Source organism: Phaethon aethereus (genome assembly GCF_964289735.1).
Source record: "Phaethon aethereus genome assembly, chromosome: 18".
NCBI classification, from domain to species: domain Eukaryota; kingdom Metazoa; phylum Chordata; class Aves; order Phaethontiformes; family Phaethontidae; genus Phaethon; species Phaethon aethereus.
In genome coordinates, this window is record NC_138594.1 from 685,815 (window position 1) to 700,727 (window position 14,913).

At 43.9% G+C, this 14,913-nt stretch overlaps 1 protein-coding gene across 2 annotated transcripts in view; it reads right to left on the minus strand.

Moving 5' to 3' along the window:
- The window catches only part of GAS7 (growth arrest specific 7), a gene marked incomplete at both ends in the record, with an annotated part of 101,985 nt that overhangs the window by 14,469 nt on the left and 72,603 nt on the right, over positions 1-14,913 (minus strand). For both annotated transcript variants that reach the window (XM_082008352.1, XM_082008351.1), the window contains 3 exons: positions 2,636-2,710; positions 8,485-8,600; positions 10,779-10,868. In XM_082008352.1, the coding sequence (XP_081864478.1) occupies positions 2,636-2,710; positions 8,485-8,600; positions 10,779-10,868 (281 nt within the window). The remainder of the gene's footprint in view (positions 1-2,635; positions 2,711-8,484; positions 8,601-10,778; positions 10,869-14,913) is intronic.

Genomic DNA, 14,913 nt, shown 5'->3' on the forward strand with positions numbered 1-14,913 from the left:
CTCCTTCTTCTGCATATCTCAGTATGATTGCATTTTTAGACAACAGTGTGAAGTTGTTGATGAATAAGCTTGTGATTCACTATAACCAGATCCTTCTCCCACAAACTGTTACTTAACTGTATCTTTCACATCCTGTGAAACTGTAAAACCTGGTACTTTGCCCTCATTGAAATGCATCTTAATTTTTTCAGTTCACTTCTCTAGTTTAACAAAATAATTCTAAATTGCAATCTTTTCTTCAAATTGTACACACCATCCCTCCTAGCTCTGTCTCATCTCTGATTACTGTAAATGCATTATTTATTCTATCATAATTCATTAACAAAAACATTGGAAAAAATCTAGACTTGGGACGAAGCTCATGGGATCTCACTCCATAGCTACTTTCTGCTCTTTTTGTAAGTAGCAGCTATGATCTTTTACCTAGTTTTGTACCTTAGGCTTTATTTAGGCCACATTTCTCTTGCCTGCCTACAAGAATCTCCCATTGCAAAAAGCTATACTAAATTAAGAGCTATGATACTGACTTCCTCCGTTATTCCATCACTGAAGGAATTTAGGTTGCTTTGACATTGTTCTGTATGCATCCACAATAATTGCTCATCACCTTAGTTTTCCACTGAGTGCTTTCAGAAAGCTTGATGGTTTATTCTACCACTTTGCACAGGTTACATAAAGCTGACTGATCTATAATTTCCTGGCTCCTTCTCTCTCACCCCCACCCCTTTTAGAAGAGTCATATTCGTCCCTTCCTGGTAGCCTGAAAAATTGCCTGTTGTATGTAATTTCAAAATAATGATCTGTAATCTCCAACGCTGCTCCAATGAGTTGAGTCCTTAAGTATGGTGTTCATCACAGCTAAACAACCTGAGATTGTTTCACCTACATAAGTGCTCCCAACTCTTCTCCTTCCCTTGTCCCACCCTGAGGTCCCCTCCCACTGTCCAGTCCTCACGGGTACTAACTATTTTATCTGATCTATTTAAGTAAAGAAGGCATTTCAGCCTGATAAGCATCTTCTGAATCTCTTATCTAACCACAGTGACTTAAATGACCATGGACTGTATCACCGTCTGTGTATGTGCAGCAGCACTGTACTCACAGAAACTTTGGACAGAACTATCCTGATAACACAGATTGGTCCCATCTTGTCACCCTCATGTCCCACTCACATACATGATGGTGGGTCTTCTTACCACCAGAGGAGGGCAGAGGACCCTGGAGGGACAGTCCACACTTTGCGTCAATTCCATGGACCGCTGGACAGCAAAGCTGGAAAATGCTCTGTGGAGTATATGAAACCAGCAGTGGTACCTGGTGTATTCACAGAGCAGTCCATCAGGTCCCCTGACTCACACCATCTCAGAATTGAGAGGAAGACCCTGGTGAACGTTTACTTTGAGTGTGCTAGGCTGCAGTCCCACTTTTGGCTCCTGCAAATCCTCCTGTTGGCTGCTCCTCCTCATGCACTTCTTAAAATGGACTTTTCCCCAGGATTCGCCAGGATCTTCTCACTAGCCTTTTCCTGGTCCTAGCCAATTTGGCCACCACAGCACCTTCCATTCCCATTTTGCCACCTCTCCAGGCAGAGCACCACTGGGCAGTGTTCTTAGCTCCCTGCACTCTGCTCCGTGTACCCTTTCAGTTCCCTACTTCAATATTCCTTATGCTTTGGTGCTCATTCCCTCTCTTTTCATCTACTCTCCCCTAGTTTCCTTCCCCTTCTTTTTTTTCAGGCATTCCTTGCTTCTCCTATTGGGGCAGGAGAAAATGGGAGAATGATGTGGAAGAAAGCAGTTTTAGCTTTGATAGGAGCAAGTTAATACCGAGCCCTAAAGGGGAAAGAGGAACAGAAACCATCACCAATGTAGGTGCGCAGAGAACTAACAGCCCAGTTAGCCTGTTGCAATCTCTGTCCTTGTCTACTGGAAGCTGAGCAAACACCTCGTGGAGCTTCACTGCCAGTAGAAACACACTGTGTCAGAGCTAGGGTGAGGACAGTCATTTCCAGGCTTGGCTTTCAGTGCTAGAGGGTTTGTGTTGGAACAGAGAGCGCTAACGATTTCTAATTCTTCAGGAGTGGTGTCTTTTTATTATTACTAAAGAATTACAATCTAGTCTGAAGTGCATTGCCTAATACCTTCCAAATAGCTTCCAAAGTGTGAACATGCTGTAAATAAGGGACAACCTGCTGCTTTTCTTGGAGGGCCAGACCCAAGATGAGAAGAGACTTCTTCCTCCCTCTGTCTGTGCTGCTCTAATTCTACCGGACTGACCTTATGGATCTACAATTAACAGTATCTAACAGTATATATTCCATATATTCTTCCATATCGAAGTAATTTAGTACTTATACATACTAATCCCTAAAGGAACTAGTGCTGGCTAGAACAAGGATAGCATAAACACCTTATTGGAAATGCAAGGTTTTATACAGATATTCCTAAAAATTTACCATGAACATCTTAAAAATATTCCAAAGCAGTTCTTCCTCAACATACCCAGGATGTCAAGTTAAATAAACCTCAACTCAATGGGAGAGCTCAGGAAAAATACATGTACCTGTGTGGGAGGAATGCCTTTAACATAAAGTTAAAATTCTTGTCTTCTGCAAAAGTAACAGAGACACACTTACCCTTCTTCCTGAGCACCCAAGGAATTCTGAGACAGTTTGGACAGGTTCTTAGCATATTCCTCCTCAATCTTTATCCTACACTCACACACACATAGAGAGAAAATAAAAAGACATCAATAAGTAAGCTTTAAGGCAGAAACCCACACACATAATTTAAAGAAATTCTCTGCATTTTAATAGATCTTGCCACAGGAATGTTCCTTTCAGTCTCCAGGGCTTGGCAGCACCAGTTTCAGGATCCATCTTTCCCCTCCACAGAATCACAGAATCACTAGGTTGGAAAGGACCTTTAAGATCATCAAGTCCAACCATTAATCCAGCGCCACCATGTCCCCTAAACCATGTCCTGAAGCTCCACATCCGCACGTTTTTTGAACACTTCCAGAGATGGCGACTCCACCACCATATGCTAAAAATGCAATTGCAAGTGCAGGGATATATGGAGGACAGCGTGTGTGACAAAATTAGAAGAAAAACCTACAGCTGTGGAGACCAAATAACAAGGACAAAGTGTTTCTACTGTGCAACATGGACTGTCTGCAAAACTGGGCTCACTTGAGAGGCATGTGTTTCAGTCTACTGATAAATGTGAGGTCGCACATCCTTAAGGCAAAGATGAAGGAATGCAGTGATACATGAGAAATCCAAATTAGGTTTGGGGTGCTGGACTGCACCTTTCCTACGGACACTGAATGCTTCCTGCTCCCCGTTACGGGTGACAAAGTTGGTGAAGATGTGGGAGGGCCTTCTGTCACCCACACGTGGTGCTCTAGCCCCTGTCCTTCACTCATCCCACCCACTGCCCTGTCCTTCTCCCCTTCACTCAGCAGCACCACACCAGCAACAGGATCTGAGCTTGCCAGCGGTGACGGTAAGGAAGAGGGAAGCTGTTGGCACACAACCACTATGGGGATGGCTGCAGGGAGAAGAACAAGTGTAGCTGTTAAGCAAGGATACAAGGGTAAGTGCTGACTGTACAGCAGGGAGGGAAGGAGCAGCTGCTGGATCTGAGGTGACAAGCATCATGTCTGAAATCCACCTCTGTCTCCCCCAAGTTCTTCTCCTAGTGAAACATTTGCAAGGTATACATGATCCCAACTAGGGAAAACAACTGGCTACTCACTGGTTTTCAAACCAGCTTGCTCAACAAGGCATCTCTGAGAGAGACCTGAGTAGCATCCAGGTGGAGCAACTCCTGACTGTGTGCTAACTATGTACAAGCAGGGGAAAAACCTCATTGAGATCCATTTCCTTCCAGTGAGAAGGCAGAAAGTGGGATATTTTTGGCACACCCATTTGCAGTAGCTAGTTGAGCAAGCAAAACTATTATTATGTGTGGCACATTCGAGACAAAAGGGGTTCCTTGAGCCAGCTAAGAGGGGTCTGATATTCTGGTCTGCTGAAAACATTATCTGTATGTCACTCTGTGGGATGCAGGTAGCTGAGGCCCAAGGCGATACTCAGGTCAGTATGGCACAGTACAACTACAGACCTCACCCAGCACGTAGGGGTCCTCTTCCTCCCCCTCTTGTGAGAAGGAAACCAGCCAGCTCCCCATGCCTGCTGAAGCAAGACCAACAAATACAACTGTCCAGTACCAAAGGCTACACTGGGGTTTGGACCTCACCATGGTCTTTATCCAGGCACATTTCATCTGACCTACTTTAAATACTTACTTTAGGTTGAGACTAATCTTGTCTCAGAAGTGACAATTTCTATGGACTGGAGAGGGAGCATAGGTCAACTATAATAAAGATACAAATGTCTAAAGGTAGCAGAGATAAAAACCTAACTGTCCAGCCCAAAGCCACGGCTTGCTGCATTTGCCTCAGTTACCAGGAGTTCTCAACCAAAGCTCTAATCTACATCCCCCATCATGCAACTTCATTCCTGCTGGATTTTGGCTTAAGGATGCCTCCGAGTGATTTACTTGTGGATGCTAGGTGTGCAAAGGTGCTAGCTGGTCTGCTGACTGTTCTGAGCTGCCATACGAACAGACCCTCACAGAATCCATGTCTCAGTCCTTCATCTCGTGAACAGAGGAATAACCGTCTTCCGTCATAAAGGCTTGCTGTGAAAATAATGAATTTAAAACCCCATCAAGTTCTTCCTTGATATTGGTGTAGCTGGGGGAGTATTGAACACAGCAAGACAAAAGGAAGCCTCATGATTTTCACAATCAAACATAAGGTACACTATGTCTGCTGCCATCAGTGCCTGTCCTAAGCATGGCACCCTACATTCAAAGCCACTGGCTTTGATGGAAGTGCTCCTCACTGGTCCCAGCTTTCACTCAGGCTCTGGGATTTCAGGTGTTACTTGTACTGCAGGTGGATGGCACTACTAATAGGGCAGACTGCCTGGCAAGGAGGAATAATAACAAAAAATGTCATGAAAAACGTGAATTGGTTATTGCTGAAGAGCCCCAATTATAAGACATAAATTGTTCCACCCCAGCTTGGTGTCCTGTCACCATCTGTGGTGGCCAAAACACCTTGAACACCTCAAAAGAGGCTAAAAAACAAAATTAAGATATACTTAAAAAGGGGAAAAAAATATGTCTCCTGGCCAATATAGATACCCTGCAAACTCTGGATTGTGGTGACTGTGAAACACCAACACATCAGTACACAGGGACTCCTGAGCCTTGTGAGCCTACCTCCAGAAATCCACGTGGCTGTTTCGCAGTTACTACAGCTTCACATCAAAAAACCCCTAAGTTTCTTGTTTCCACTAAATTGTTTGAAAACTTTCAGAATATCACTCCCTATGTAGTCACAAGCCTTACAGATTATAAGTGCATTTTAACCCATGCTGTCTTGACTTTATTAGTTCTAGTTGCTCTTTGGATGTTTATTCCTTGTTTTCTTATGCTTTTTTTTTTTTAAATAAAATAATTCATGTGCCTGTACTCAAATAGTTTCAGTCATACCAAAAACTAAAGAGCTACAAAGGGAGGCAAAGATGATCTGATGTGACTACCATGCAAGAAGAAACTAAATAGATTAAGACAACATGGGGAACACAGACAAAAGGTGATAGAGGATATCTGACAGACTTCTACACAACTGCATGAAGACAGTGACTATGAGTCTTTTTACACTATTTCTCCAGATTAGGAGGTAACTGAAATTATCAGACAAGAGAAGCATAATTACTCTGCCTGTACTGCATAAATTGCAGTGTCTGCTATAAATTGCTGCAGTGGTCAAAAGTAAAAAGACTCGAAAGGATTAAACAAACAGTGGAAGATGTTTACAAGTTTCTGATGAGTATGTCAGACCTAAGGCAAACTCTGGCTCTGGAAATCCCCAAACTTCTGGTCATTAGAAGCTGGGAGGACAGCTTTTTTCCTCTTACGCACTCAGTATTGCCATGGTCAGGTTAAAGTCAGTAGGCTAGACAAGACCTTCATCAGACTTACTATAGACATTCTCCTACTTGTGTTTCTTTTCATGTAGCTAAATAATCTGGTATTTATTTCAAATTTTCTAGGCATAGCCCAACTCAATTAAAAAATGAATGGCTAAGACACTGTTCTTTTGCTAATAAAAACACTACTTCTTATACTTGGAGAGACTGATGCTATGCAGGGCAGTGTGCAGATTTTCTTGGCTGTTTTGGAGTGCTTACTTGAATGCAAATGATGGACCATATTTGCACTTTTGACTTAAAGTAATTCTTTCCTTCTTTCACACCCACATCCTTGATCGTTCAGTTCAGTCAATTTACTAATTAGTTTCCTCTCTTTCTTGAGATCTGTCTTATTAAAATTCAAAGCATGTATTATAACCCTACCTTTGTCAACAAGAACTGAATGAACATATAATTGCTCGGTCTAAGATTGCTCTTTACAAGTAGCTCCTCTAAAAGCATCCACTTGATAAACTAAATTTCAGTTAGTTGTTAGTTATTTGATGAAGAAATCTGGTTATCGTGTCTCATCCCAGCTTCCTATTTAAAGCTATTTTTGTTAACTGCCTGTACCTCATCTACGGAAGGCTGGTTGTACAGATGGAGAGAATTTTTCTGGACATGAAAACCCCTAGTTAAACATGGTCTTGTATTCCCTGAGCCACCTGATGGTTATCAAGAAAGTCTTATCAGTACTTCTTCCCTCTTACCTGGGAACGTAAAGGTTCCCCTGATGGCCTGAGCTCTCATTTCCATGAGTAACCTCTCCAGCTCAACACTGTTCTCCTCCTTTTCCACACAGAGCAATCCTGAATCATTTGCTCCAAACAGAAGAAAAATATATTCGTCTTTTTATAACTTCCATCTAGATTCTCTGCACACTCAATTCCAAACATTCTTTGTTTCCAGCACATGGTGAATCTTTTCTGTCTTTTCTTCTATAACATACCTACTTCTACTGAGGATATGAACATGCCTCTTCCCAGTGTCAGAGCTCTTCCGTCCTTGCGCTCTCTCATTTCACACCAACTTTCCCTCCCTCTTGAATGCAGCTTTCCTTTGTTTCTGCCAAATTTCATTATACATTACTTTCTTTGGAGCAGCTTTCCTCCTCTTTTCCCTGCCTACGGCTATCACAATTCTGCCTTCTCCTCATCTTCTAGCTGAGCAAGGCTATTTCTCAATTGTATTCTTTCTTTGCTAGCTGGTCCTTTCTTCTACCTGCATCCTTTGGTCACACTTTTTCAAGGATCAGAGAGGTAACTGTCTCTCAGACTGTCTTACATCAAAAGCATTAGGAACCACACACAGGTGCTGGGAACTCCGCATCTCCTGTATCAGACCATCTTTATTGCCTGTGCTATACTTTGCATTTCTCCACTGCTGCCATATCCCTCATGCTAAAAAAAAAGATGAGATGGAGAAAGAAATCACAAATTAAAGGAAGTATCTGCAAGTTCTGCCCAATCAAATGCCCCCCAAATGCCAACATTTGTTGCCCCATTCATTGCTTCCACCACTATTCATTTACATCGGCACAGACATGCTGTGTCTGCAACAGTGGAGCAGGAAGGCAATACCAACTAAGCAGCAAGCACCAACATAGAGCTAATAACAGAGGACAGCAGCTCCTTCAGCTGGTGCAGTAGCCTCCAGGAGAGAACATCCATCAGCGTTCTCTGCCTTCCTCTTGGAAGTAAGCACTGGTTGTTCCCTATGGGCTGTTTTCAAGTTTTGAGAGTCATCCTCAAGATGATTTACACTGGCTTGGACACATGACAAGTGATTTTAAGTAACAGTGATACTACTTATGAGTAATGATGTCACATCATGTCCTGTACATGGTTGAACTGAGCATTTACCAATTGCTTGTTTTGGGGCTCAGTGCACTTCCCATATCAGCAGAGCAACAGACAATTAATAGCACCCTGGCATTTTCTGGTAGCAACATCTGCCTTTATGACTTGGGGTTCACTCTAAATATCTGTATGTGTAATTTAGCTCCATAACCAGCTTAAGTCCGAAGAGATGTCTTTTTACATCTTCCCCTGGGAAACTCTGCCTATGCTCCATGTCAACAAATTGCTTCTCTAATTTTTCAGACAAAATATTTCCTTTCTAAATATGATCTCTACTGTTTTTCCCATGTCCGTGTTTTTCCTTTAATCTGCAGCTTAAAGTCTTCTTGGTTCCCTCTATCTAAATAGACAGCCTGTGTGCAATATGACTAAAACAGGCACAGCAGGAGAGATGAGTGAGAGCTGGGGAAAACTGGAGAGTGTGGATGGACATTAAAGAAATATTAAATGCTCTTTAAGAATTGGCAGCATATCTTTTATACAGTTTATGCTATGTCATTAATGCACTAAAGCAATATCTAAAACAGGAAAAAAACCTGCCATAAATAGTTAATTTGATAGCAAAGTGCTAATTACCTTTCTCGAACGAACTCTGCCATTTCTTTCTGCATTTGTTTCCCTTTAAGTTGCTTTTGAAGAAGAATTTCAAATCCTGACACTGTATTGTTCCCTTGTGAATCCTTCTTATCAGCCTGGAACGAAACAGGAAGTTTAATAAAAAGATATGGGGATCAAAACCACAGACACACAGTTCCCAGCAGCAGCTTGCCCAAGCAATCCAAGCAACGGGCAGTGGTCATGTCCGAAGAGCCCTCCTCTGATAACCGCCGATGGTCACAGCACCTCAGCCCCTCTCAGAGGAATAGTCAAACACTTTCTCTTTCCCTCTCCTCTTATTCATTTTTCTTATTACAAAAAAAAAAAAAAAAAAAAAATTTTACAGTTATCTTTAGCTAGCATAAGCCTATGTTGAGGCTAAAGCAGCAGTCTTGCCTTCCCTTCTGCCCATGACCTTTCGTACCTGATAAGGCCCCTGGGCTGGCTCTGGCAAGCGTGAGACATGACGGCTCAGCCCTGCAAGGAGAAGAAGGGATCCTGGAGCCAGCACAAGGCAGCTGCTGGGGGGAGAAGGGAGGACACTGCTGCTCTTTCCAGAGCTAGTGCAGCCCTAAATGACCTTTAATAGACTGTAAAGTTCAAGTTTGATTTGCACTCAGAAAAATACAGCCAGTCTGCACAAATCTGCAGGGTGTTCAATAGATTACCACCATACATCACTGTTTATTTCCTACACAGCCCTTCTCACCCTTTGCCACACTGACTTCAGGGTTGCTACAAGGACCGACATGGTCTTCTCTGGTGTCTCTTTTCTCTCTCTCTCCCCCCTCTCTCTACTTTCCCTTATTTTGGAATTTCATTTCCCATCCTCTTCCAACAAACAGGCCTGGACAACACTTCCCTAAGGACTACAGGTTTTGCTCCAATACTCTGGGTGCTGCACAGTTGCAGAGAGAAAAATGCCACATTAATCAAAGCAAGAGACTTGTAGGATGCCATGCCAGGCACCGGGCAGATGGGCACTACCAGCCTGAGACAACGGGAGGAATGGAGTTGATCGAAGAGGGAGGCGAGTCATGGGCAGACCATGGATTACAAGGCTGAACAAGAGGAAAGTCCTGGGAGCAGAGTTATGGGAGGATAAAAGTTTGCAGAAGAAAGGCAGATTTAAGTGGAGTTTCACTGAGAGCGAGACGTGACCAAGCCCAAGGAGCCAAGCAGCGGCTGAGCCTGAATGGAAAGAACCAAGCAGGGCAATGACTTCTGTAAAACACATGCAAAAAATAAGCCTATACACCATTTCCAGTGTATTGCTTGTTGGGATCAGAAGACTGGAAGAAACTGAAGAAACCTCAGTGGTTTGGTAACATGACCATTTGCAAGTATGTCAGTGTATTTTAGCAAGTTACTGACATAAGTCCTCACACCAACGCTGAGCATGCACATGGGGAAGTGCTGCTGTGCCTCCAACAACTGCATTTTTTTGTAAATGAAACTCTTTTTTTATAAATGGAAATGCTTTGATAACTGGTAACACATGTGAAATTCATAAAATCTTCATTGTTGAGGTAATAGTCCCCCCACCCCCGAAAAAACAGTTTTCCAGTGGAATATTTTTTCTATCAGCTCCACACTTGAAAGACTACTGTATCATTTTAATCTGATTAATTTAATCTTGAAAGCAAAGCGAAGCACAAGAGGGCACACACAGAAACACAGCCACTGGAGACTTCCTGTGCTGAAGGCTACATTAGAACTACTCCATTTAAGAGTAAGGCCTGTCTTTCACAAACCTCATCCGTTAAAAAAGTCATTTATCATCTGTCCTCCAGAATATCAGAGTATCACAATTTAACACAAAGTTTGTGTTAAATTAAATCTGCTTGTTTTAAATGCGATACCCCCAGCTTCCTTGTGCATCCCCAGCTCTCATGCTCTGGGAAACACTGAAATAATATTCTATTAGCCATCTCACTATCCCACCTCCTGCTGCACAGCCCTTTTGGCTGAGGTATTTTGAGACGTGTAGTTTGTCCTACACCCTACCCATTTCCTGACTAAAACCATCTCCTGATAGCTGACCTTGCCTTTCTGGACACTCTTCTGATAATTGCCCACATCTGAGACCAGTTAGACTGTTTCCACCTGATCTTCACTGGCATACTCAGTCTCCCTGGTGTTGCCCTAATGCACTGCATTTCAGCCCAAATTTTCAGCTACATTACCTTGTACCACAAATCAAGCTGTTTGCTCCACTTTTTCAGAAGCTCAGGAAGCACTGCAATATGGCATGTGGCTGGCTGCCTACTTACCCAGAAATAATCACAGTAGCTCCACTCCGAAGGTTTCAGCAACTGCTGCTCTGGCATTACGTCAGGGTGGGGGAAAGTCACGCAGTTTATCTGTAAAAAAAAAAAAGCAAAAGAGAGTTAGAAGGTAATGAAATTCAGCTGTTGATGAGAAATATGCAAATGAAATAGGCTTCCAATCAGAAAATTCACAGCGAATGCATGTCAGTGAAGAAAAATTGGTTGTTGCATGGAAACAGCAGCTAAGTATTCCCAGAAAGCTCCTCTGAGCAAGTAGGAGTGTCAGCTCAGAGGAAAATACGCATTTCCCATAAGGAAAAACCATACAGGGAGTTTTCCTACATACCTAACAAAGTGTGGTAAAAATCCTGATGGAAACACCCTGAGCATGCCCTGAACACAAGAAATACCATAAGGAGCAGAGGGCGTTGAAGGCACTATCAGCATATCTCATCAGAAAATCTTGGCTATGTTAGTCTCTTACAGGATTACAAAAAAGGTGTTATTTTTTTCAGTGCACGGCTCTTCCATCTATCTCGGAGACCTTTTCAGATGAAAGTGATGCTCCCTGCAAAAACGAACAGGGGCTTTCCAAAGTCAGCTAGCCTTCAGTGCACAAAAACCACAGCAATTTGTGAGACAGGACTCATTACACAGTCATTAAACAAAGGCATAAAAAAGTACAAGTGCTTATTAAGTTATCACAGTAGAAAATGTATCCTGATAAAAGCATAGAGAAGAGCATGACAGCTACTGCAGAACATGCTGCAGAATAACTCTGGATGCAGTTAAGCTCTTCAGGGGAAGCATCAGCAAGAGTCAGAGCTCATTGCCAATGCATAAAGATCACCTAAAATTTCTGCTGGGCAGGCACACTAAAAGCAGTCCCTCTTATCACACCTGCAGGTTCACTGGACACTAAGAGTACTTGTGTATTAATCAAAGAACCAACAGAAATTGGGGACGGAAGACTCACAAATGTAACTGTATGGGTTTGGGGTTTTTTTGGGATCAGTTAACATTCACAGGAAATCAAAACACAAAGTTGTGGGCAGGGTTAGCACAGCTGCACAGGCAGACCTAAAGACAGTGCTTACACGCAGTGAGTCTGCCTTTGGGCTATTCAGAGAGGATCAAAAAGGACACGGCAACGTGCTGCAAAGTGCTGACACAATGTAAACCCCCCATGCTAGAGCACTACAGACAAAGCTTCTGGCTGATACAACGCTGTTCCTACAAACGCACGTTGGCTCTGCTGCCGCCTGCCCATGCTGAAGTTTCAGTGGCTGCCCTGTACATAATGCAAGAGCTTTCTCCACCCCCCTTCTCCACAAAAGTCATTCTGTCCAGAGCTTGCCAAGTCCATTTCAAAGCAGGCTGCGGATCCTGTACCTATGGTGTCTTTGGCTTTCACCTCAGCTAGATCCTAGACCACGTGTTTTCCCTTCCAGCTCCTGTCGGGCTTCAATCTGATCTGCAGGGGGTCAGGGAGCAGGGCTCTCACTTCACCACTTTGCAGGCAGCAGCGGGGCACTGGTGAGCCTGCACCTCCAGAGCCAGCTGCCACCAGCCACACAGTCCCAACTCCCATCCAAGACAATGGGAGCTGCTGAAAACACCTCCTCATTCCTTCATGCTCCCCATCAGAAGTGCCACGCATCAGGAGCTATAAAACATCAGCTCAGTTCAGAGCAGGATGGCTGTGTGACAGAGGTGTGGGTGCTCACCCTTGCTCGGGCACCTGGCACCCCTGGGGCATCAGGAGACATGCCAGGGGACATGCCAGGGTAGCCACACTCAGCTGGGCTTGCCCATGCTGCAGCGATGGGCCCCTGTATTATCCCAGGCTGATAACCTGTCACCAGCTGCCTCCAGCAAGAAGATCCTCCATGAGGGACATTTCACTGAGGAAACCTTGTGTCTGCTAAAGTTTTCCTCCCTTGCCTCTTCCCTGTCAGCTCAGTTATCTCAGGACAGCACCGCAAGCCCATCTTGTGCTGGTTTTTTTGGTTAGGTAGGTTGGGTTACCTTCTTTTCCATTCAGGGATGACCAGATCTAAAAGCCTGCGAGCAGATCCCATCATCCGCTGGAAGCAGCCCAGCCACAGGAGAGGAGTTGGCACCTCTCCTTCGGGCATAGCCAGCGCAAGCAAGGGTGTGCAGAGCTGCTCGCAGGCACTGCAAAGCTCCAGCGTGAGGGGCTGCCTGTGTGCCCTGCACTGGCCCAGCACCCTGTTAGGAGACTCCTCTCACTCCCGCCAGGAAGCTTCACAGCTGATCAGGCCAAATGTCTTAAAAATACTGGCTAGACACTGTAAGACAAATTGCTGCTTTCAGAGAGTATCCAACAAGCACCAGCCTGGACCAGTGCTGGACCGGCGCACAAGGGCAGACGGAGAAAAAGGCTCTGCTTCGCTTCACAGGTCACCAAATCCCGTGCCACTGCTGATCACAGGCTGCGCAGGTACCTGGGCATGCCTCCACGCTGTCACAGCCACACGCTATTTCTCAAATAACACAATATATTGTAGCCTTAAAAAAATTAGATGGGCTCAGAACATGCGCACAATTGCTCTGCCACATATCATAGCGTGCCAATGGTTTCCCATGGGCAAGCAGCGCTGCAGCTCATCCTCCCAGAGCAGGGGAGATACGGGAAACCAAGTATTGTCAGCAATTGTGGTGTCAAGACAGGTTTAAACAGTTTCTGGCTTTGAGGATTTCTGGCTTTGATGCTGCATTTCACACTCAATAATCACACTCAGTTTCCACTGAATAAAAATTTGTGATAGCCACAGGTGACTTGGATGCCAGCCCTTCCAGCCTCTCCAGACCCTCCAGCCTCTACAGCACCTCCAATCTCATACAGTACGGCAGCCTGTATGAAACATTGCCCTCCCTCCACACAGCTACCATATGTGCTTACACAACACACCCCATGGGCACCCAGGACAAAGTGCTGCCTCTTGAGAGCAGATTGCGAAGCTACAGGAACTTGGGATTTAGCTTAAGTGAAAAATAGCAGCAGAAGGCAAAAGAGGTAAAGAGGTTGCATGGAAGTTTTAGGGACACTGGAAACGATTCACATCTCCACATCAGGAGCACCAATACTGCTGTAGTAAAAGGAGATGCTATTCTGGTTTCCACCAATCCTCTTACTGGTGGTCTTGAAGAGAATGGCTAGGAGGTCCTCTGTGGAAAAACAACTGCTGAGTGGAGTTTTGTGTTGCCCAAGACAACTTATTTCAACTGAGAAAAGACCAAATGCTTCCCATGAAGACAGCAGTGTTTTCAAGGCAGATTTCTAGGGCCTAACATTGTCACAATGGATAATGAGAAGGGTGGGAAATAGGCACCTCCTAAGTGTACTTTGCAGCCTTTACCAGAAGCCTGGGCATCATCGCACTGCACGCCAGGACACAGAGGTGACATGCAGCAGGGAATCTGCAAGGGAAATTCATACTCCCTGCTAAAAACAGCATCTGTTTCACAAAAACTAAATCTGTGTTGGTTGGAAGCTGCTTATTAACTTTAAGACTCTCTGTTACATCACTAATGTCCTGAAGAAATGAACACAGTCACTGGAAATACCCACGCTCAGACTGGTGAGGGTGTCCCACTGCTATGGACCAAATGCACCACACCACATCTGTGCATGCAGCAGGAAGGTGAACAGTGAGTATACATCAATAAGTGATGAGAGTTGGGTTAACTCACGTGTTTCCCGAAGAATATCATCAGCCTCAAAGTTTTATGCATAAATCAAACATTCTTCACTTCTCAGAAGCTTATACTTCATTGTCTAGAAACGACACTTAATTGTCTGGAAAAAATCATGAGGCCATTTGGGTCTAGTATCACATTTAAAAGGAAATTCACGTCAGAATTTAAAAAATAAAATGCAGAAGCTTTTGAAATCTTAAAAAAAAAGATTATTTGTGTTTTAAACAGAACTTAACAGAACTTACAGTCTTCTCCACAAAATCCCAGAGGGAGCATGAAAATTTTCAAAACTAGAAATATTACTAAAAATTATATACAACTGCACAGGAAATCCGGTGACTCTTTCTCTCCATTCATCACCACAGATTTCTTATACTTAAAAACCAGGTTTTGGATCTATATTTCTGAACATTTC